This window comes from Strongylocentrotus purpuratus, unplaced genomic scaffold (genome assembly GCF_000002235.5).
Source record: "Strongylocentrotus purpuratus isolate Spur 01 unplaced genomic scaffold, Spur_5.0 spur5_scaffold_20, whole genome shotgun sequence".
Lineage (NCBI taxonomy): Eukaryota > Metazoa > Echinodermata > Echinoidea > Camarodonta > Strongylocentrotidae > Strongylocentrotus > Strongylocentrotus purpuratus.
In genome coordinates this window covers 47,318,068-47,343,526 of record NW_022145606.1, presented here as the reverse complement: position 1 = coordinate 47,343,526, position 25,459 = coordinate 47,318,068, and the positions used below count along the sequence as shown (strand labels likewise).

Genomic DNA, 25,459 nt, shown 5'->3' with positions numbered 1-25,459 from the left:
GGGTCACTTCTACAACAAAGGAAAGAGGGCACTTGTCAAAGTAAAAGGGGCACTTTGTGGGTACTTGAAAAACGGGGGGGGGGGGGCACTGTACCGCTAGCTAAACGTAACACAAAAACAGTTTGCCATTCATTCTATTCATTCTCAGCTTGCTACTCTTTCTCTTTTTTTAATGGAGGTATAGTTATCAACAGAAAAAGGAGCATTTGTGAAAATACCAGGAGCGCTTATCCGAGTTAAAAAGGGGTAGTTATTAAAGGGGAAGGGGCACTTTTCTATGGAAAAGGGGCCCTTTTGAGGTACTTGAAAATGTGGGGGGGGGGCACTGTACCGCTAACTAAAAGTAACACAAATACAGTTGGCCATTCACTTATTCTATTCATTTCCGGCCTGCTACTGCTCCCTATAGCCAGTGGCTTAGATCCTTACGTAATACCTATTGTTCAAGGGGGATCCCCTTGAACATAGGATCCCCCTGAACAATAGACATTAGGCCTTGTAGCTAGGACAACGCTCTTTGCCCCCGCCGAGTGTCAATAGCAGGCCACATTCAGAGTAAGCTTTTTTTGTATGTGACAGGAAGTTTGCTATTAAGCCTTGACCGTAGCTCTCCATACAAGCATTACTATAGTGTTGGAATATATTCCGACGGCTATTGATACGAATATACATACAGGAACATAATTTGAAATTGTATATGCGTACAACTGCTTGTCTTTACATTTTCATTTCATAGGGAAAATAGAGGGGACTGATGAAATGATACATTTAGATAGAAAGGGAGAGAGGATATACAGTACGAGAGATGATGAAAATAGAGGAAAGCAGTGTCGCCGGGATGCGTTATTTTTTTATGCGGCACAGATTGGGGCTTTTTTTTAAAAAGGGGTCTTGATTTACAGACTAATACTGGTCGTGTGCGTACTAAACAGTAAAGGTAGTAGAGGTCTGTTTTTAATACTGTTACATTTAATCCACTACCGCATGGAAAATCATTACATCAACAATTAAAATCAAATTGGAAAACTGAAGAGGAGGCAGCACGTCAATAAGGAGAACATCACAATAATGAGTCAATAAAACTAACTTAAACGAAGAGGAGTGTTATCTAAACACATAGTTCGCGATGGATATACAAACTTCTTCGCAGCGCTAATATAATGCTAGCTAACATGACTAGTCTCACCTAAGTACAGACACTATTCAGAAGGGAAAGAACGTACTTCCCATAGGTTTAACACGCGCCATACCCCAATCTGTGCCGCATAAAAAAAATAACGCCGCCGGGATAGGGGGGGGGGGGGGGGGGGGAAGCAAAAAAAGAAAATAGGCAACATTTGTGGTTACCTCTTTATTTTTATTTTTTTTTTTTTTTTGGCAGGGCTCGGGGCCAATTAGATACATATATATATACATCTAGCTAGGTTTACGAAAGGTCCTTGGTTTACGGTCAGCTGGGATGACGATCGTAGTCTGTAAATTTACAGCAGAAAAATCGGTGTTGTGACAAAATTAATATAGAAATTAAAATTGGAATTTACATTGCATGTACCTTAAAGTGAAGATAGGGATGTAAGTTTGTATACCTAGTGTTTTTTTATTTTTACTTTTCCCTTTTGTTGATTTATTTTTATTCAATACATCATTGTAATTATTTTTTTCCCATTTCCTATAAATTACCTTCTATCTTTACGTCTCCCGATTTCTTTTTTTCTTGAAATCGATTTTTTTTTTCCCCTCTCTTTTCCATCACCTACTTCATCTGCACCCACTAATTTTGTTATTCCATCTCTTATAAATGATGATTTAAAAAAAAAAATGTTTTATTAAAAAATTCTCAATAATTTATAAATAATAAAACCTAACTGTTATAATATCTATTTTTCGGAATTTCATTGAAATTGGGGTGGGTGTGCATCTAAAACAAAAGAGAGAAGGTCATAGATCATTAGAGAGTGGGAGGGAGAAAAACTGAGTGAGAGAGGAATTGGAGAGAAAAAGGATGCAAGAAAATGATGGATGTTGAAAGATGAGGTGTTGAAATTATAATTTTATCTTTTTGTAAATATATATGAGAAGTTAAAATATTTCTTAAATCCTTTTTAAATGGTCCGTATGTTCCAATACACATGGCATAGCTCTTTAACAACGACATTAAATAATCACAGATTTATTATGACATTCCCCCCCCCCCCCCCCCCCCCCCCCCCAAGTATGTCCCGAGTGGCGCTCTCAGAACAAAGGCGCGTAACAAAGTTAAATACATGAATATACGCGGTGTTTTGGAACTTTGGTGTTGATTGACATGACGCCTCATTTTAGATAGACAATCAGCCTATACAGTGCGTCCCAGAAAACACGAAACCGAGAATTGCCAATGTTTTATCATAACTTAATCACAATTAACATTAATAAATGAAACATATTTGTAGATCAGTGTAGGTCCACGATTAGAGAGAGAGAGAGATAACAAAACAAAAATTGGGGGGGGGGGGGGGGGACAAACATCCATAGAGAGAGAGAGGAAGATAAGAAAGGAGACATTGGTGATTCGAGATAGATTATCAAGAGAGAGAGAGATTAAAGGTGTAGTACCCAAATTACTGCCCACCTACCTGACCCATGCCCTGACCAGGGCAAGGAAGTGGTTGAATTGTTATGTTCCTTCTAATGATGTCGCTTGAATCCACATTGTCTTTGAAGAAATGATTCACCTACCTGAATAAATGTATACTGCGTCACTTCATCATCAGCCCATCACATCATCATCACCATCATCATGTTAGTATCAACATCATCATTATTTTTAAATGCGCAAATCTGATTTGTTGAATGAAACGCTTACAAAAAAGATATTAAAATAAAGCGTCTTTACTTACAATCGATTGCAACTATTTGTGCTACTTGGCCCAGCTCTATTATCATCACCATCGCTTTTCTTTATCATCATCGCGGCGAATATGCCAACTGTCACATATTCATGAGCTAAAAAAAAATATTTATCTCCGTAACATACAACTGCTTTTCAGGACTAATAGTTTGTATTGGATATTGCTACATTGATAGCAAACTATTCATAATTGCATGCATATCATTATATTGGTATTGTATATGGGATATAATGTACAAACTGTACATCCAAATGAAGACTAAAGGATGACAAGGATGGTGTGCGATTCTGGTGAGGAACCAAAGGAGAAGAGGGCATAGACTGTAAAATTTATACAGAACTTGGTGGAAACAGGTAGGTACATGTAATTGATATTGTTCTCGAAGTATTCATCATAAAAATACATTCACTACTAATCGTAGTCGTAAATATTGGCTTGATTGAGGCAGTGAGGGATCTTAGCCTTGGTTATCACACCCCTAGGAATCACGGGCGGTTCGTGGATTGACGTTTCTTGGTTGGAGTGGCAGGTAGTGTCTTGGTGCAGGGGGAGGATAATGATTAATTGTCTGCAAGAGGTAACTTGTGGAAACACTTACGTATGATTGGGCGGGCGGGGGGATTGGGGTAGCAGTAGTGTCTCAGGATAATGATCAATTATATGCTACCGGTAGCTTGTGAAAAAAACTTACTTACTTTATTGATTGCAAGACAATAAAGCCATAAACACCCTCGTATATATATATATATATACATATTTTACAGATAAGAGAAATTAAAAACGAAAAACAAACATGTGGGTTATAAAGGGCCATAGATCATTGTGGAAGTAGACTACCGGTACTAGTATTCCTCACTTCATACCTAATTTATGCATAGTTTTATTAGTTAAAAACAAAACGGGATTTTAAATCAGAACAAAGCATGCATAAAAAAGTAGTAGAGCCTACAAACACCAGTCATTTTTCAGAAAATCCGTTGTGAAAAACAAGGAAAGAACTCGAAATAGCATTAATTATTTTTGAGACTGAATATCATCATAATAATCAAGTGACAAAGAAACAAGATAAAATGAACACCAGCAAGCTAAACTGAAAACACGAGCAATGCTCGAAATGCGTCTGAAAAGCATGCAGGGCAACAAAATAAAAACATGTCAAACTATAACTGCAACAACAATTATAACAACACCAACAACAGCGAGGCCGTAGCGCTGACGGTCTACACCGCCATAGATCTCCCGTTCCGCCCACGTCAATTTGCCTATTACGCTCGGCTAGCTCCTCCCCTTCTCTAAAGCAGTCGCTATGCGGAAGTAGCGTTCCGCTAGCTACTGTGCGACGTGCTGGTAAAAAAAAGTGTGACATAAAAAGACAGATATTGGAGGCATTTCCGCTGAAAAATTAACCAGGTTTTGAGGGATATATCTCGGGAATGAAGCAATTGTAAGTCATGAAAATTGACATATATCATTTGGATGGACATTTCTGAATTTTTGTGAATAAAAATAGTGAATTCACAGGAAAATCGCTAAGTTAAAAAGATCGTTCTTCGTGATTGTATTCGACCACGTTGTGAGCAAGTTTACTGCTCTCTAAATATTCTTTGATATTGCCGACTTGTTGTAGCTTCTTGTAAAGAGACGTACGTCTCTGCGAAATTTACCAGACCCTGTTTGCTTTCAACTGTAATGTTTGGGACATTCCTGGCGCACTCGAAAAATTCCATACCCGTTAATGAACTTCCTAACGGGTATGGGACATTTAACGGCAAGGGGACATTTAACGGCAAGGGGACATTTAACGGCAAGGGGACATTTAACGGCAAGGAGACATTTAACGGCAAGGGGACATTTAACGGCAAGGGGACATTTAACGGCAACTACAGAACCGACCCGTTAGTAACGCGTTATTTATAACGTTAGCGTTAAACGCGTTAAATCGTATAGTTTATTTTGACTCATACTGTACGGGACAATACATTTTTATTTTTGTATCTCGTTTGAATTATTTGTTTAAAATACCATCATGCTAGAAAATAGGGAAAAAATATAAAAATTTTCAAAAGTAATTAATTATGCAAATGAGGTAGGTTCCAAAGTGTGATGTCCTGTACGTCACAATTTGATCATAATTTGTTTAATTTTAATTATGAAAATAATTTAAAAAAAAAAGATATTCTAGGAAGTTCTAATTTAGATGAATACCTAACAAAAATAGGTTTAACCAAAATTACAAAAATTCTGTGTTTATTACATAATCAAATTAAGAAATGTTACGTACGGGACAAGTGTGTGACGTACGGGACGACCCCATATAAAACCAATGCAAGATGTGAAAAAGGAAATGACCAAAAGGAGAATATATACTGTGTTAGGAAACTTGTTGTATACAGGGATATATGAACATTCCAACCGGGTCCCTTCTAGGAATTTACTTGTTTGTACTGAATTTGATGTAATTAGTCTTCAAGCCAGACCCCTGGTATTATCAACTTCAATTTTGCCAGTTGATGTCCCCAACATTGGCAGGATGCTAAATATGTAAATCATAATAGTGAACTAGTTCCTGGAATGAGTCTAATGAAATTGGTAGTAGATGCACCGGAAGCTGGCTTTTACAACTCATAGATGCTTCAGGTAAGAATCTTAGCACATGGTATCAAGCTCGATCTCCATTTCATGAGAGTTTTTTTTAAAATTCTATTTAAATGTCATATACAATTTTATACATATATGATGGTAAAGGATTACAGCATACACTGTACACGTAATGGAGCCAGCTTGGGAACTTTGATCTCCTAAAAACTAAATCATAACTTTTAAGGAAGGATAGCCTTTTTGAGTATTTCACACTCTCACCCACTTAAGATTTTTATCACTTTTACACCCATGCATTTTTGTTGATTTTGCTTTAATCTATAGAATTGTGGAAAAGGTCACACAAACCTTTAGGGTTTTAATTTCTTGTACATGTATCTGGTGGTGTTAATAAGATGTCTTTAATCAATACAAAATACATTCAAGATTTATATTTTTGTATCCATCTTTCACAAACATGTAGGCTACATTAATGTACGTCAAAATTCTTGAATATATGACAGCAACATATACAGTACATGTTCTAATCTGTGATAAAAGGATTTAAAAAAGACAATATGTTCAGCATTATCTTTGGATTCCTTCAAAATTCTATGATATTACTATCAAGTAATTCAAACAAGCTATGAAGAAAAGACTTCATATTTTTAATGTATCTTTGTTCACAAACATTTAGAGCATAAGAAATTTGAAATGTTCGTTGACAAAATATGATGTGCCGAGTGTGCCCGTGTTCCAAACAAGTTTAAATAAAAGTTTTCAAGTTCAAGTTCATCTTCTTCATTAATTATTATTTAATTTTTGTTTGCAATGTTGAATGGAATGGATAAAAGAAGCATGACTGCACATGATACATTGTAGATGGGTAAATGGAATTAAAATGGTAATATAGTGTGTATGAATATATTAATTCAATTTGTATTGATTTACCCCATAAATTAACACAGAGGATATTAAGTGATGGTCAGAAGATCTAATTGGGTTCTAAAACACTCTAATTGTCACTGATTTAAGTTAAAATTATTCACATTTAACAAATTTTGACAAAAATTCTTCATTTCAATGCATTTTCCCATAGGGAAAAGTTGTCCCGTATGTCACATACATGTACAAACATTTATGTTTTGGTATATACATAACAACGAAAGGTCAGAAAAATATGGTAATAGTTGTGATCAATGCTTGATTCCATAACGAATTAAGATATCATTACCATAAATCTCATAACTTAATAAATTCAGAGAACTTTTATGATGAACTTATTTTTGAAAAAGTCAGATATTCTCTGGTCCTGTACGTCACGCAGCACATTAATTACATTAAAAATTAATTTATGAATTGGTCAGAACTAAAACTTTCCACAAATGAACTAGCCCATAATAGCCACAGACTCATACCAAAAGATAGCCATATACATGTAAATAATGTAATCCATTGTTATTTCTTGTTTAAAGTCTCTGAATGTCCCGTACATGTACGTCACAAAGCAAATAGCTTGGACCTGCCCTAGAACACTATTTTTTCTACAAGCTGATACCAAATTCATCAATATTCTTATAAATTTCCAAGAAGTTTACCTCGAAATGATCGTAATTTAGCTTCATCGATTTTTAAGCTAGTATTGTATTGCATGCAGATTTGGTATCCCAACAACCTGGAACTCCTAACCCCCTGTACTTGAGAATTGTCATGCTACATGTACATGTATTACAATATTATTATAAAACTTGAGCCCTTACCCAGATTTTTCATTTGACCGTTTCATGGTCAGAAAAACAAATATCACTTAGAGTTAGATGGGTTATTCTACTGCGCATTTAGAATTAAGTCGGATGCAGTTAGTTGAATTAAAATTGATGACTACCGGTAAGTTCTTATGCTCCAAAGAGGGACAGAGACAGGGAGAGACAGAGAGACAGAATGAGATGGAGAGATATAGTGAGAAAGAAAGAGAGAGTGAGAGCGAGAGAGAGAGAGAGAGAGAGAGAGAGACAGATAGTGAGAGAGAGTGATAGAGAGAGACAGAGATATACACCTGTATATAGCGAGGGAGAAAGTGATATCGAGAGAAAGAGAGAAAGAGTGATAGTGAGAGAGAGAGAGAGCGAGTGATAGAGAGAGAGAGAGAAGAACATATAGGCTGTCTATATTTTCAGCCCACTTTTTAGTTAGACAGACATTGTATACTCTGTACCCTATGCAATATGTACTAATAGAACTACAGGTGAATCTTTAATATTACAAGATGCGTGGACAAATGTTGCAATCATCTGCAGGCGAGAAGAAGCTATTTTAGGACTGCATTGTACATGTAGTATACATGCAATATTCAATGATGATTGTCGTACCTTGAGCCTGATTGCTTGAACAGAGCGTGATGCGTACCTCATTGATTAATTGCCAATGGCATTCACCGGTGTGTTCCACTGTTGTCATGACGATTGATTAGTGGATTGAAGGGATGGTGGGTTGGTGTTCTTGTTGCGTTCGCCAGGTCAGAGAAATAGAGGGGATTACACATGCTCTAATAATTGGCTTTGTACATTAATAATCTACGTGTAATTATACCTACGGTAATGTAACCAAAGTCAATACATTCATTTATGTGAAGTGCCTTAGTACCAATTATTTTATTCACCTACGCTTTTCAAAGGCTTTTCCTGCCTTGAAGACCATCCTAAATCCCCTTTTAAAAAATTTCTCAGGAGTCCAAAGAGAGGGAGAGAAAAAAATGCACCCCTTTTTATTATTTTATACCACCCTCTTTTAATTTCTCAAGCATCCAAAGAGAGAGAGAGAGAGAGATTTTTTTTTTTGAGTGAGAAGTCAAATAAACCCTTTTTTTTACAGTTTAGCGGGCCTGACTTTGTCATGCTAAAAGTACCCCTTTACCGGACATTTTGGAAACACGAATGCGGTCCCTCTGACTTCGGAGTGGGGGGGGGGGGGCACGGGCCAGGGACTATGGGTTTGCTGCTTCAGAAACTTTTGCACACACATACAGTGTATGTACACATATATAAAACCAAATCTAGTGTCAGCGAATTATGATGCAATACACATGGATAATGACTACAATGTATGTAGGTTACACCATTAGAATAGCCTTGCTTTATTGACTGGCAGGTACAGTACACAATTTACACTGTAAATGAACATATACCCAGAAGTGGTCAAGAATTCCTCTTGAAGAGCTCGGTTGAAGAAAGTGTTTTGTTTTTCTCTCCCTCTCTTTGGACTCCTAAGAAATTTGAAAAGGGGATTTTATTTAGGGTGTCTCCAAGTCCAAGGCAGGAAAGGTCTGTGCAAAGCGCAGGTGAATGAAATAATTCTTTTTAGGGTTTCAATATTACACTATATCACAGACGCTGATAACACGTAGGGCCATGCATCTCAGATTTGGCATTGTTAAACAATGCCTTTAATGACACAAAACGTTTTTAAAGTTAACATTTAGAGGACTAACTAATACCCCACATAATCTACATGTGAGCTCTATATCAGGGACTTATAAATTCTACTTAATAGCTCCCACACTCTCATCAAACCTTAAGAGCATCGATCGATAATGGTATCAATTTAGCACGATTCAAAATAAATCAGGCATTATGGTGTTCTTTGACTAAAATAGGATACAATAATGTTGAATGAAGTCTTATCTCATCATTCCTGCGTCATCTCATTCATAGCAATCCGGTTTGGGAATCGGCCTTCTCTTTTATCGCCATGACGACGGAGCATGAGAGGCTTATTGGCGTGCGTAATGGAAGAGGCCTGTGTTTTGATGGTCTTTGAGTGCATGGGATGCGCGCTACTTTTGTGTTTGGACAGGCGTGTTATTGGTTGGTGTTATTTAACACAGTATGAAGGGTAAGGTGGGTGTGGGGGGGGGGGGGGGTGGTGGTTGTGAAGGAGAGAGGCCGGAGAAGAGGGGAAAGAAAGAGTAGTATTTGGGGAGAAAAGGGAAGATGATGTGTGCATGTAGAGAGATGAGATGGGTATCTGCTTAAATCAGCTGGTTGAGCGAGAGAGACAGAGGGAGAGAAAGAGAGAAAGAGAGAGACAGAGGGGGGGGGGGGGAGGAGGGAGGGAGGGAGAGAGAGAGAGAGAGAGGGAGAAAGACAGAGAGAGAGAGAGAAACAAAGAGACAAACAGGGAGAGAGAGAAAAACAAAGAGACAAACAGGGAGAGAGAGAGAGAGAGAGAGAGAGAGGGGGGGGGGGGGGGGAGAGAGAGAGAGAGGGATGGGGTGAAAGAGATGTTCATGTAAAAGCCAGATGAGAGGGGGAGGAGATGGGGAATAACTAACACTGAGGAAGATGTGAGAGAAGCGGGATGGGGAGGAGGAGGAGAAAGTATGAGTGGAGAATGATGAAGCATGCTGTTTAACTTTTTGTCTTTGGAGTTACATGTACATTAGTTTGGATAGGTGTGTTACCTGGATATTAAAAGAACATTAGATGGGTTGAGAGAGACTGGGGCCGAAGGAGGGGACATGTTCACCTGTATAGCCAGCTCTCAAATTGATGATAATAGTAACATTATGATGAATTGATGATAATAATAATAACGATGATAGTAGTGCTGTAACATCACGGATATCTCCAATTCCGTTTAACCGCCAGTCAAAACCGGACGGTTTTCGGTTAAACGATTTTAAAAAATTAAAAAAAAATAAATAAAAAAAAAAATATATATATATATTTTTTTTTTATTTTTTTTTTACCGACTCTGTCGGCAACTTTCATTTAACTGCGAGGTGCATTTAAAGGGGCCGATTTGTGCTTGTGAACTTGTCACAAATAATAGTAACAATGTTGTTTTTAGAAGAATGTGTAAGATCATTAATGTAAATTAAAAACAGTAGAGGACCTAGGACAGAACCTTGTGTAAAAGTTGGATGAATTATTATTATAAACTACATATTGAGATGATGAGATCTATTACAAAGATTACTTTCAAACTAAGATGACAGACAAATTGGAGTGTTGTTCTAGTTTTGGAGTGGTGAGTCAACACACAGATTACTGAGCTGGGAGACATTGCCAGGCATAGTGCCAGGTGGAGGGGCATAAATCGAAACTTAAAAAAAAAAAAAAAAAAAAAATATATAAAAAAAAAAAAAAAAAAAAAAAAAATCGGGAAAACGAAACCGTCCAATTGAAAACGGAATCCGCCATGGGCGGTCGGATACCGGACGGTTAAACGTTTGACTACAGCACTAGATGATAGTCATGAAAATGATAATGATGAGAATAAGTATAATTATAATAATGATAACATTGCTTGATGATAATATTGACAATAATACAGTGTAGTAAAAATATTAAAGGTAATACAAAGTTTTGGTTTGGGGTCATGAAATTGGTTCAAATGAACATAGTGGAAGCATGTGCGATCCTACAATATTCAATGATCGTTGTCGAGTCTAAAGTTATTAAATTGTAGATAATAAACTCTAGCTGTATAATAAACTGTATAGCTCCCTCTCAAGGTCAAGATATTAATTATGCTATAAAACAATGTTGCTCGACTAAAATCGACCGATTAGCTATTCCTGTTTGGAAATTATATATCACAGCTATGCGCCTTGAGCATCTCTAGAGATGGATATGTTGCGCTTTATAAATATTGTTATTATTATTATTTTATTATTCTGAGAATTTCATGGTCGCAGCTACCATTGTACGGCAGGAGGCACTATTTGAAATCTATCAAAATTTACCGGGAGCACCAGTAAATTGTTGCATTCAATTTTTCTCGAAAACAGAAGTGTTTTAGGGGCTACATTTTCTAGTGCTTATAATACATCTACAGGGGCCTCCAAATATATCAAAATTGTTAAGAATCACCATCCACCCAATTTTCAAAATTTCCCCAAACTTTGTATTACCTTTAATCAGACCATTTTGTATGTCAGTCCTTGAACTCTTTGTTTCTCTTTCCCTCCTTGTAATTCTCCTTGCAGTGACAGGGTTGGACAGGGCCGGGACCAGGATGCATAACTCAGAAGCAGTCAGGTCCAGCATGGTCCAGAACCCTACCTGGGCTAGACCTGTTCCTACGAGAGAGCCACACCCTCCATTTGCTGTGGATAGACCAAGACCAAGACCACATTCAGGTAATCAACTGTTGTGTACACTGTAGTTTCTTTTGATTCTACGATCATGGAGATGATGATGATGATGACGGTGATGATAATGATGATGATGATCATGATGGTGGTGACGATCATGATGATGATGATCATGATGGCGATCATGATGGTGATGATGACATTATTTTTATCCCCTCGCCGACGAAGTCGGAGGGGATGTAGAAATGCTGCCAGCCGTCCTTCCTTCCGTGCGTGCGTGCGTGCGTGCGTGCGTCCATAACAAATTTGGTTTCCGATCGATAACTTTAGTGATGTTTGACGAATATTAATGAAATTTGATATGAAGGTTCATGGTATCAAAACACAGCCGAAGTTTGATTTTGGAGTATGTAGGTCAAAGGTCATAGCTCATTAAAGGGAAAGTCCACCCCCAAAATAAGTTTGTTTCGATAGAGGCAGAATAATAAGAAAATCAGGTGAGTGAAAGTTTGAGCAAATTCTGAATGAAAATAAGAAAGTTATGAATTATTGAAGTTGTGATCAATCAAATACAAATTGGCAACTCTGTGACTTATTATACGAGCTCTCCTTCATTTGCTTTGTGCATAATATTCCATAAAATCATGTTTTCTTCGTTATTGATGACGGAATATATATTTGTTCCTTGCAGGGGGAGTATAGAAACATATTTGCAATTATTATATTTAGGGTGCATGTATGGTTGAAATTTTTCTTGAGGGAAAATGAAAATTTTAGATTTTTTTAGTACTGAGCAAATGGAAGTTGAGCTCGCATTTTACGTCATAGAGTTGCCAATTTGTGTTTGATTGATCACAACTTCAAAAATCCTACCTTCCTTATTTTTAATCGGAATTTGCTCAAACTTTCACTGACTTGTTTCTCTCATTTTTCTACTGCTATTAAAACTAACTTAATTTCAGGGTGGACTTCCCCTTTAAATATGCGAATCTGGTTTCGATTCGATAACTTGAGTAATATTTGACAAATTTTAATGAAATTTGATATGTAGATACATGGTATCAAATCACAGCCTAAGTTAAATTTCGGAATATGTGGGTCAAAGGTCATAGCTCATTAAATATGCAAATTTGGTTTCCATTCTATAACTTGAGTATATGTTGGACAAATTTTAATGAAATTTGATATGAAGGTACAACTACTGTACATGGTATTAAAACACAGCCTAAGTTCAGTTCAATTTCAATGCTGATGATAATGATGATGCTGGCATTTTTAATGATGATGATGGTTATGATTACCAGTAATGATTGTCTTATTTACCCATCGTAATGTCATCAGTATTACATCGGTAAGACACATGTTATTCTAGTTTGTGCTGATTTCATGGTTTTCACTTGTGATTTTTTACTCTTGTGGAGCATAGGCCGCACCCAGACTTTTTTATATTTTCTCTTCCAAAATTACTGTGGCCTTTACGCCAGCAAATACAGTACATATCTTCTTTCTGAGGTCATGGTGTATCGAAACTCACTTTTTTAATATGATTTGTTCATTTCAGCACCCATGAAGAGGCCCACCGTGGGAGGCAAGCCAAACTGGCGCGATGCCCGATCCAACGATTTCACCAAGCAGCAACGAAAGTTCAACCTGTCGTTACGTCACACAAGCAACGATAGTCAGATGAGCAGAATAGCGCCCTATGCTGGTAAGAAACTGGTTGAAATCCTTGCAGTTACAGTAACAGTGACAGTGTAATAGCTCCACTTGAAATCAGTAACAGTGTAAAAGTAACAGTGACAGTGTATCAGCTTTACTTGAAATCATCAACAGTGACAGTGTATTACAGCTTTAATTCAAAACAGTGACAGTGTAACAGCTTTACTTGAAATCAGTAACAGTGACATATTGCTTTACTTGAAATCAGTAATAGTGACAGTGGCTCAGTGGCTGCCGGGATTACAATCAATTGGGCAAAAAGAATTTCCATTTTCGGTTTAACTTAATAAAATTTGGAGTGGACTTCAAAAAGATTATTATTATTATTCATATTATTATTATATTACAGCAAGAAGATTAGACACACTGAGTTCCGATGCACGAATGCGAGCCGTCGTCTACCCCCGGGTAGAGAACGGCCGTAAGATAGCACTGCCTGAATACAACTCCTTTAGCGATCCACATCTTACTGAGTACTATGCCAAGAAGTTTGGTGTGCAGCTGCCCAAACCACCTCCAGGAATGGTAAGTAAATATTAATTTATATATTTATTCATTCATTTAAAGTCCCACTGTCCTACTTGTAGCTACTTGCTCCCTCTATTTAGAAAACTTCCCCAATCGGTGCCTGTTGGTCCCCCATGATCCTCTTTTTCTTATGTTAGTTGAGAGCTGAGTTAATGAGATAGCCACCTGTCAGTGACCTCGCTGTGTGGTCTAATCCCTTCTGGCCCAGTAGTATTGACGGTCTTTAATAATAATAATAATAATAATAGTGGGTTCTTGTATAGCGCTCATGTCTGTCAGACTTTGACACTCCTGGCGCTCCCGATTTTTTACCCTGGCTTTAGCACCGCTGCCATTAGGGCGCTCTAGCATTTCAAGGAATTTATGTGTGTGTATATATGGACGGATGGATGAATGTTGGTAGCTATCTATATTAAATGCATAATTATTGATTAATTAATTCATTTATTCATTTATTTAATGTGTGTATATTATGGACAGATGGATGAATGTTTGTAGTTGTCTATCTTATGCATAATTATTAAATAATCAATTTGTTTATTCATTTGTTTAATGTGTGTATATGGACGGATGGATAAATGTTTGTTTATTAATTGATTAATTGATTTATTCATTTGGGCATTAATTCATTTCTTCTTTTATCCTTAAACATCAACAGTGGTATTAATAGGCAGGTGGTCTGTATGTACAGATTCCTATAGTACAAGATCCAACGAGAAACTATATTCAAGGGAAACGAAAAAATGTGGTCTATACAGATAGATGGTCAATATAAACAGACAGATGGTTACTAAAGCAGGTTTGACTGTATGTGCTAATGCTTTTATCACTTTCATATCTCCAGAAAAAGAGACCACAAAGTGCAAGCAGTCGTCTTGGCAACGGCAGACCCAAGGGGTCGGGACCTGAAGTGACCTATCAGGTCAAAGTTCAAACCGGCGACAAGAAGAATTGCGGCACAACAGCAACTGTAAGTATTATTTTCACTTAAGAAATTAGTAATGAAAATATTAATAATCTGGATATATACATGTACAGTGCTTAATATGAAATACAGTCTCTAAGCGCTTTACAGATATCATTATTCCAGTCACAGGATTCATTCACGCACAATGTGCACCATCTCCACTCCCTGGGGAGTATTCCTACCATATGGTCACCGTGAGGGCATATGGAAATAACAAACACAAAGGCTATTGTCATCCTACCAGGTCCCAATTTCTCTCCTGGGTATGGAGTTGCAAATGTAGATTAATGCCTTGTCAAAAGACACAAGTGCTGCAGCGGGACTTGAACCCCGTACCTTGTGATCTGCAGTTGGGTGACTTATCCACTAGACCACAACACCTCTACCCGAACTGTAGCCAATTAACATATTTATCTTAGCCAGCAAGGGGGAAGATGCCCAAGAAGGATAATTGTTATATATGGTCTTTGTCATCACAGAGCATTGTCATCATTGAGATAATCATTTGTTTCTGAAGTTGTCATTGTGGTTGTCATTGTCATTGTCCTTCACAGGTCACCATACAGCTTAAAGGCAGCAAGGGTAAAATGCCAAAGAGGAAACTAACCAACACATCAAAGAACAAACAGTCTAAGACAAACTCCGGACTGCCGTCGGTCAAATTCAGCCGCAACTCGACCAAGACCTTCAAGATAAAGAGCCAGGACCTAGGTGAATTGAAGTCTCTGACCATTGAGGTAAGTGATGTAGCTCTCTCTCTCTCTAAGTGCCATATCGATTGACTCTGGCGATCATGCTGTTCCACAACCCTCGGTTCCTAGCCTTCTCTATTAGCACCACTCCCAGTTCTTTCCCAGAAATAATTTACCATTCGTGTATGTCTCATATTATTTCTTTTAGCATGATGGTCTAGAGAAGAAGCAGGGCTGGTTGTTAGAGTCTATTGAAGTCACTCAGCTAACAAGCAAGAAGACTTGGATCTTTCCATGCAGTCAGTGGCTGTCATTGTTTGAGAGTGATTGTCAGCTCAGCAGAGAACTGAAGGCACTGGATGCTAAGAAATACGGGAGGACTGGTGAGTATTCAATCCCAATCAATTTGATTGGAGGAGCCTGGCCGGGATAGAGGCGGCCCGACATCTGCACGGGGCGGGCTCAAAGCACGCCCGATTTAGTACAAGTTGGGCGGGATACAGGAGGGGGTCGTTCGTGTGGCGACCTCCATTTGAATTTATAAGCCAAAAATGGTCTAAAATTGTTGGATTGCTGCCCGAATAACAATTGATTGTTTACCGATGCCTGAGCAACCTACAGGCGACCTGTTACTCTGTGACCTCAGAATCGCCATTGGAAAATCTCTGAATTGGGAGCAGGTTTCGGTGCCCTGTGAACGTCGGCCGACCCCTAAAAAACGCGGCGGAGCCTGCAGTGATCGAACAGAGCAGGCGAAAATGCCCTTTTGAGTTTGCAGAGAAGTCATGCGGGCTGCGTTTTGGATATGTGACGGCCCCTTTAATATGCAAACATTCCTTGAGAAGATTAGCTTTGTCCGTAGTTATTGCAATAAATAAAGTTTTACATAATTCTGTAGACATAGCCACTTTCCAAATCTTGAACAATAACCCATCAGAATTAGAATCATCAATTGAATTGATTTACTGTAAAAGTAGAAATATTTGCGGTACATTAATTTACGTGGATTTCGCGCTAAGATCGACAAGTGCAAATTTGAGAGCCAGCGAAAATTTATGCATGACTTCTTATGAGTGTTATGAACAGGCTGAAATGCGTGCAACGCGAATTTAAGAACCTGCGAATATGTTTTGGGGTCGCTCAGCGCAAAAATTAAATCACGCTAAAATAACAGCGTTTACAGTACATCATTACCATTCATTACTAAAAAATATGTATTATACATGAATAAATATCATGATTTAACACATTTATTACTGAAAAACATGCTAAACATTAATAAATGTGCTAAAACAAATTTATTACTTATATTTCAGTGTATGAGGTCGTCACGGTGACGGGAGACAGGAAAGGGGCGGGGACGGACTCCAACGCGTACATCACTCTGTACGGTATCCGAGGTACGAGTAAGAAGATGCAGCTACCTACCAAGTCAGGGACTAACCCGTTTGAGAGAGGGACCAGCGATATTTTCCAACTAAAATGCAACAATGTGGGTCCTCTCAAGAGAATAAGGTAAAAGTTTATGATATTTACCGGTTATTAGGGAGATCTTTTTCATTACAAAAATGATACGGCTGTCAGCCAAGCCAGGGAATAACCCGTTTGAGAGAGGGAGAGATAAGGTAATAGTATCCAAATATACAATGATGCCCTAGGATCTAGCCAAAACTATTCCCATCGAAGGAACATCAAATAATATACTATTGATGTTCCTGAATGCGAATAGTTTTAGCTTGTGCCGAGAATGAGTCATTGTATGTTTGTTGTATATCCCTTCCGCCTGTATCATTCCTTGGACACTTCTGTAATAACATGTACCATACTCACATTCACATCACATTTAAAAAAAGATATAAAAGAAAATTACACGACTCAAATGAAATATTGAAGGATGTAAATATGTTAAGCTGGCGCTATACAGGTACTACAGTAGTGTGGTGCAGTTACTGCACAACGTTAATTGCCGCAGGAGTTTGCCCACTGGAGGTTTGGTGGGAGGGGGGGGGGAACGAATAGTTCACTTTTTCCTGGGAAAAGGTTAACAATTCGTGCCGTCAGCAATAAGAAATGAACTATTCGGCAGGAAACGTCTTTTCTAGTAAAACTATTATTTTTCTTGTTGTCTGTACTCATGCAACAATCTTATGATAAGGGATATAATAAAAACTATTCCATGAGTTGAAAGATGCAGCTTTCTACCCAGTCTGAGAAAGTCTGGAACTATCGAGACTGCCACTCTTAGTCAAAACTAGCCCTCTCACTTACCATTTTCTCACATACACAAACATGCCCTTTGTCTATCCTTGATTGTTACATACTCAGTCAAACATGTTTTTATTAGGATGGGGAGGAGATCCTCTAATCAATATCTTTCTCACATGTACAGTATAGCCCCGAATCTAGGCCGTGTTTGAGAAGAATATTGATTTATAATGTTTGACATGTCTGTCTATGTTAGTTTATTGCTTGGACAAAATATCTGATACTTTAATTAAATAACTCTTGGTTATCTTTAATACCAGTTATGATAATGGCTTCTGTATCCAGTATTCAAAACATGTTATTACATGTATGTATCCTTGTGAATATAATGATTCTTTAATTGAACATTACTTTTTACTTGTATGTACATTATTTATTTGTTCTTCTTTTTTAAGGCCATAAATATGTACATGTCTCCAAATGCATTGTATGTGAAGAATTCATGTGGATTTTCCATACTCTCAGATCAATTTGGCTTTTAGCAACAATAAAAATAATGTAGATTCTGACGGAAAGGGGAGAATTCACCTTAATGCTAACCCTTTCCCTACGACTCCGAGAGGAGGCGGATCTAGAGAACCCTAAAGGCATATGAACCTTACAACACCGCTGTAGCTAATCCAAAAATGGGTACTTCACATTTTGCATAGAGACCTATCTGGGGGGTGTTTCACAAAACTTGTCATCAGTGACAAATGACAGTTTTTTTGTTACAGGCTACTGAAATCCTTGCATCTGATTGGCTATTTGTCATTGAAAAAAGGCTTTGTGAAATGCTCTCCTGCTCCTCTATAATCATTTTCACCATTTTGATATAATAACTTGAATCACTTTTTATTCATAACAATTTCTTATACAGTCAAACCTGCTTTAATGACCACCTGCCTACAAAGACCACATTTTTTTTCCCTTGAAAATGGATTCTCATCAAAGCATGTACTAAAAGACTGTCTTCAAAGACCACCTGTCTACAAAGACCTGTCTACCCTTGGACGGTCGCTATAGACAGGTTTGACTGTATTACAATTTATTTTCCACTTAGAATTGAGCATGACAACACTGTGTTCGGTCCCGGCTGGTTCCTTGACAGGGTGGTGGTGACTGACACCAACAACTCTAAGAGAGAAAAGTTCTACTTCCCGTGCAGCCAGTGGCTCGCCAAGAAACACTTTTTATTCATCACGATTCCTTATATTACAATTTATTTCCTACTTAGAATTGAGCATGACAATACTGGGTTTGGTCCCGGCTGGTTCCTGGACAGGGTGGTTGTGACTGACACCAACAACCCTAAGAGGGGAAAGTTCTACTTCCCCTGCAGCCAGTGGCTCGCCAAGGATGAAGCAGATGGGAAGATCTGCAGAGACCTCATCGGAAGCAGGGACCCACTAGCTGTCAGAAAAGGTAAGGGGGTGTTTCACAAAGATCCTAAGTAGAGGTGTCGTGGACGAGTGGATAAGTCACCGGACTGTGGATCACAAGGTCCGCGGTTCAAGTCCCTTGCGGCACTAATGCCCCTCTGCACTGGTTTGGTATGGAGGGATTAAACCTCCCTGCAAGGTCACTGGACAGGTGGTTATCTCATCAAATCAGCTCTCAATTAACATAAGAAAAAGAGAATCATGGGGGATCAACGGGTACCGCTTAGGTATTGTTTGCTATATAGAGGGCGCAAGTAGCTATCAGTAGTGCAGTGGGGCTTTAAGATATTAAAGTTAGAATAGGAAAGCAACACAGACTTTGGCAAGACATTTATCTATATTTGCCACTCTCCACCCAGGTGTTAAATGGGTACCCGGTAGGATGCGAATAATATATATATCTGTAAAGCGCTTTGAGAGGGCCTTCGGTCTTGAAAAGCGCTATATAAGAACTAGCTATTATTATTATTATTAACTTATCTATAAGTTGGACTTAACAATTATGGAAAGCCATGAGCATCTTAGAAAATATTTTGTAAAAGGCATAAAATGTTGATTCAAATCATTCATATTTTCTATTATCAAGGAGATCTCATGTTCTTGATGTGACCACTGTACCACGACATATAGATAAATTCAACAAAAAATATCTTTCATGTATTTCTAACACTTGAACTATCAATGCTTTTTTTACTAAATTGTTTTTTTTTTCTTCAGCTCACAAGTATAAGGTCCATGTGTTCACAGCCAGCAAGCGCAACGCAGGAACAGACGCAAACGTTTTCATCACCGTGTTTGGAGAGGGTGGGGATTCCGGGGAGCACAAACTAGACAACTCAAAGAACAACTTTGAGAAGGGAAAGTAAGGAAGATGTCAAGAAGTGGAAACATTCTTTCTGTCTCGTTGTATCTCATGACATTTTTACCCCTCCCCCCTCCTCTTTCGATCCATCTCCCTTTTTTCTCCTTCGTTCAAATTACTATTATTATTGTCCGAAAATTTGGTTTCCGCTCGATAACTTTAGTAAAGGTTTACAGATTTTAATGAAATTTGATAGAAGGTACATGGTTTCAAAATGTAGCCAAAGTTCGATTTCGGAGTATGTAGGTCAAAGGTCATAGGTCATTAAATATGCAAAAATACCTAATTATATATTCAAAAATGTGGTTTTCATTCAATAACGTAAGTAATGTTATATTCAAAGGTCACAGCTAATTAAATATACAAAGATTGCTAAGTATAGGCCATTTGTACTCAGCGAGGGGATGCTACGCTCTGGTTGACTTGGTGTATTTTCACTTTCCTATTCCCTTCCATTTTCTCATTCATTATCTCCTTGCTCAAATACGTCTTTGTATATAAGATTCAAGATTTATTTTATTCAATACTCGCAACCCTTACGGTTGAATTGTTACTGAATTTAAATATTCAAAAGACATATACAAATTACAAACAGACTGAGTGAGCCTAACACAAATTAAGTAAAATAAAATACAAAAAATGTAAAATACAATGCCCCCCAAAAAAGTACAATTATTATATAATATGTACATAATTTTTGTGTTTATCTCTTCCATGTAAAGCAACTTCCATTGTAATGAGTGTTTGATTCCTTGGTTTGTAGGGAGGATGAGTTTGTAATCGACTCCATCGCTCTTGGACCATTGCAAAAAGTCAGGATAGGCCATGACAATACAGGACCTGGTCCTGCTTGGTTCCTCGACAAGGTAAGGACCTGGTCCCCATTCAATTCCAGATTAAAGTATTGTAGATTTCTCATAAATTCAACATCAAGAACATGAAATCTCCTTGATAATAGAATTTTATGCCTTTTAAAATAACTTTTAAAAAATATTTTCAGAGATGCTTACAGCTTTCCATAATTATAAAATATTTTGTCTTATTCTCAAACTTAAATGTATTCTGTAAACTTATATGATTACGAACACACTTGTCAGTGTTTCGTTCCTTGTATACTTGTATTCATTTCTTCTATTATATATTGTATTACTGTATGGTTTATATATGTCATTTGATTTGTGGATATTTGAGTGGAAAATAAATAAAATAAAATAAAATCAAAATCAAAAAAGTTCAACTTATGATCTTTGTGAAACACCCCCCTCTATCTATTCTACAGATCATCATAGATGACCTAGAGCTGAATGCAACGTATGAGTTCCCTTGCGGACGATGGCTAGCTAGAGATGAAGATGATGGACTCATCACGAGGGAGCTCTACTTCGGAGGTCAGGGGTCAAAAGGTAAATCCAGTTGCTGTTTTGAGGAGCATCAGTGACCAACTTTTGAGAAATACTCAGTTTTTGTAAAGGTTATAAGACTGGTAAAAGTTTTGGAATGATTTGAATTGGTGGTTTTTGAAAAGCTTTATATATATGTATATTAACAGTTTAAAAGAAATGTTTGAAAGTATACTGTGATTCAATAAGCGTGATATCTACCATCTTTCAATTCTTTTGGGGAATCGTCTAAAAGGTTTTAAAGAATTATACATTATGATTGTTTAGTATACTTATTCATATGCTTGTTTAGTATTTACAATTATATCAAAAGTCTAGAGAAAAAAAAAATCATGGTTTATGTACTTTTCTGAAAGAAGTATTGAATATGTGTCAGTTTTCCACCCTTTTCACCAAAGCAATGCACAAAATTGCGAATATATTTACATGCTATTTCATACCCATACAAATAATATAGATTCAATCCGAAGACTCGAGGCGCTATAGCTTAGTTGGTAGAGCAGTGGTCTAAGCTTGTAATCTGGTGACCCAGGTTCAAAACCCAAGGGGATGCGCTAGTGCCCTTTGGTAAGGCATTAATCCTCATTACCAGGTCTCTCAAAGAGGACCTTAAGTCGTCGGTCCTCTGGTTGCTTACTCTCAAGCATTTATGCTTTCTCTAATAGCAGTCAGGTAAAATAACCACCACTACTCCTTGACTGCCTCTTTTTCACAGGTATTCCGTATGAGATACGCGTAACCACTAGCGACAAGCGGCAGGCCGGTACCGACGCCCGCGTCTACGTCGTCATGTACGGCGGTAAGGATGGAGAAGAGACGAGCGGTAAGGTCTGGCTTGATGGAAACTTCGATAGAGGGCGCACTGCTGTCTGTTCGGCGGAGATCGGATCGATGCTGAGCCCCCTCTCAAGGATCGATGTCGGTCATGATAACTCAGGCCCTGGGGCTGGCTGGCATTTAGACAGGGTAAGTGTGATGCTTGCTTGGTCGGTTTAAATTTTTTTTTTTTTTTTACCTGTGTGTGTGTATTGGGCTTTTACAGACGTGTATCAATCATATATTCTCTCGAGGCCGCCATCGATTTCAAGCTTCCTGCTCATGATGGCGGTCTCCTACGTTTTCTGTTATTTATCTTTTTTCATTGAAATTATATTTGTGTTTGTATGCATCTTATTTAATGCACTTAAAAATGTATAATTATGTAAAATGAAAAAATATTTGTTACTTTATGTATATGATTATGTTCTATTTTGAAAATGCAGAAATAAAAACAAACAAACAATATATAATTATTTATGTTTGGGGATCGACCGACCTTTAAACATAACCATCCAAAAGACGTGACACAGTTTCGCACCTGTGTGTTTGGCTGAATCAGTTTGTAACTTCCATTGTTAGCTGGATTACAGGCGCTCGCCACAACGCCTAGTTGTTACCTGACTGCTAAGAAAGCATTTCTATGCTTGTGAGTAAGCAACCAGGGGACCGACAGCTTTAAGTCCTCTCTGAGGGACTTGGTAATGAAGATTAATGTCTTACCCAAGGACACAGGTGCATCAATTTGGCTTTTAACCTGGGATCTCCCATCAGTTACAAGACTAACTTTGGCTTGAAATATTGGGATTTGTCTGTCTTTTATAATCCAGTCAGGTATTTAAATAATAAGTTTGACTCTGTAGGTTTAAAAAACATAATGTATCTGTAACCAATGGTTAGCTGATGATGAAGGAGACCGAAGAGTAGAGAGATAGTCGATAGAGATAATCGGGTAGAGCTTTAATCGTTTATTTACAGGTGTATGTCTCTCTCTTTGACAACTAACCCCCCTCCTCTGAGACAAATAGTTCATTTGTAGATAACACTGATGATGCAGGACTAATTCTGACTTGAATTAGTGATTTTGACCTTTTTGTAATATAGTCAAATATTTTAAGAAAGAAGTTTTACTGTATATGTACATGAACGCACATTTGTCTGAATCCGATGATTACGAGAGAAACTTCCAAGTATGTCATTTATTTGTTAAATCTAATTTCTAGGTTGCAATAGACTGCCCTGCAGCCGGTGTAGAGCAAACCTTTATCTGTAATCAATGGTTAGCTGATGGTGAAGGAGATCGGAGGATAGAGAGGACGCTCCAGGAAACCAAATCAATGAGAAAAACAAAAGGCAAACGTAAGTTATATCAAATAACACATTTTTGCATACATACAATTTTGTCAAATTCGTGATCAAGATTAATGAAAATGTGATGCTAAAATGTATTAGATACACAGCTGAATTCTGCAATTCAGTAAGTTTTCAGCCACAAGAATGGCTTCACAATCCACATAGTATGTTGTTTCACAGTGATAATATGTTTAACATACAGCATACTTTTCCTCGCATTTAACTCTGAAACCACCAAAATTCATAATCAGTTCAATTATTGAAAAGGATAGGGAAATTGATAAAATAGTCCAGCATTGAGTGAATGGATATATATACCTGGTTACCTGGTTGCCGCCGTCAGTTGCTGGCGATTGGCGACCACATCTGCACATCTTCTTGTTGTCTTTCTCCATTTGTTTCTATCCTGTGCTAATCTTTTAGCTTCTGAGTATGTGAGACCTGTCCATTCTTTGATGTTATCAAACCACTGCTTTCTCTGTCTGCCTCTCTTTCTATTTCCTTCTACTTGGCTTTCTATTATTTGTGTTGCTAAGGGGCTCCCACTGCCACGCAGAATGTGTCCGAAGTACCCCATCTTGAGGCGGGCCACTTTTCCAAGGAGATCTCTTTCTGTGTTTAGTTCTTGTAGGACACTGAGATTGGTTCTTTTGTCCTTCCAGCTGATCTTGAGCATTCTCCTCCAGAACCACATTTCTGCTGCCATGATGCGATTTTCATCGGCTTTGAGCAGTGTCCAGCTTTCAGCACCATAAAGTAAAGCACTCCAAACCAGGGTTTTGACCAGTTTTATTTTCAGGCCGGTTGAGATGTTCCTGTCATTCCAAAGTACATGCAGGTCAACCATTCTCTTCTTCGCTATAGCTATTCTGATCTTTATATCAGTGGTACAGCTGGCATCGCTGTTCTTTGTAGATCCAAGATATTTGAAGTTTTCCACTTCTTTGACTGTTTCCCCGTCAATCTGGATGCTGCGATCGGTATCTGAGGTTTTACCAGCAACTAGGAGTTTGGTCTTTTTAACATTTAGATGTAAGTTGAGTTTCTTGCCGGCATTGTTTACTGCATGTGTTAGACTTACAATTCCATCTTTGGAAGATTCAATAAGTATATATATACACACAGGATAATATTTGTTGAGGTTTAATGCATTATATCAAGTAAGACTTCGCATCCCCAAATTCTAAGTTCACCCTAGTCAACAAAAAGTACATAATAATAATAGGCATTTCTATAGCGATGTCTATCTAGAAATTCTATTCCGAGGTGCATTTATTATTACCCGGCTTTAGCCTAGCTGCCATTACAGCGCTCGAGCATTTCAAGGAATTGATTCCTGCCAGGTACTCATTTACCTCATCTGGGTGAAGTGTGGAAAATGTAGATTAATGCCTTGCCAAAAGACAGCGCCGTGTCAGGGATCGAACCAAGACCTTTGAATTTCAAGGCAAGCGCTTAAACCACTAGACTAGGACAGTTGAAAAGGGTTTTGGTTTAGCTCATCGAGTTAGAGAATAATGCGATTTGATCGCTTTTCTAGGTGCTGTTTGGAATGTAACCATTCACACCAGCGGCAGGTCAAACATTTATCATACTATAATTTGTTGTTGTTGTCATGAACCTCACATCCCCAAATGTAAGTTCACCCTGGTCAAGCAAAATGACATAGATAGATAGGACAGTTGAAAATTAGGTTTTTGTTTTTGGCTCGTCGAGCTGCGATTTGATCCATTCTCGACATTTCCTGAGGCCCATTTCACAAAGCCTTTTTACAATGATAAATGACAAATATCAGTGACAAATCTGCTGATAGCCAATCAGAAGCAAGGATTTCAGTAGTTTATAACAAAAACTGTCATTTGTCACTGATG

General features: G+C 37.9%; 1 protein-coding gene across 1 annotated transcript in view; it reads left to right on the top strand.

Moving 5' to 3' along the window:
- Positions 1-11,449: 11,449 nt before the first annotated feature.
- Positions 11,450-25,459, top strand: part of LOC752556 (lipoxygenase homology domain-containing protein 1) — a 54,864-nt gene continuing 40,854 nt past the window's right edge. Inside the window, exons 1-13 of the mRNA XM_030993507.1 lie at positions 11,450-11,610; positions 13,127-13,273; positions 13,634-13,809; positions 14,657-14,782; positions 15,334-15,516; positions 15,680-15,854; positions 16,788-16,986; positions 18,953-19,140; positions 19,875-20,019; positions 20,783-20,885; positions 21,299-21,422; positions 22,135-22,385; positions 23,459-23,594. Coding sequence (XP_030849367.1) covers positions 11,487-11,610; positions 13,127-13,273; positions 13,634-13,809; positions 14,657-14,782; positions 15,334-15,516; positions 15,680-15,854; positions 16,788-16,986; positions 18,953-19,140; positions 19,875-20,019; positions 20,783-20,885; positions 21,299-21,422; positions 22,135-22,385; positions 23,459-23,594 — 2,077 coding nt within the window. The 5' untranslated portion in view covers positions 11,450-11,486. The remainder of the gene's footprint in view (positions 11,611-13,126; positions 13,274-13,633; positions 13,810-14,656; positions 14,783-15,333; positions 15,517-15,679; positions 15,855-16,787; positions 16,987-18,952; positions 19,141-19,874; positions 20,020-20,782; positions 20,886-21,298; positions 21,423-22,134; positions 22,386-23,458; positions 23,595-25,459) is intronic.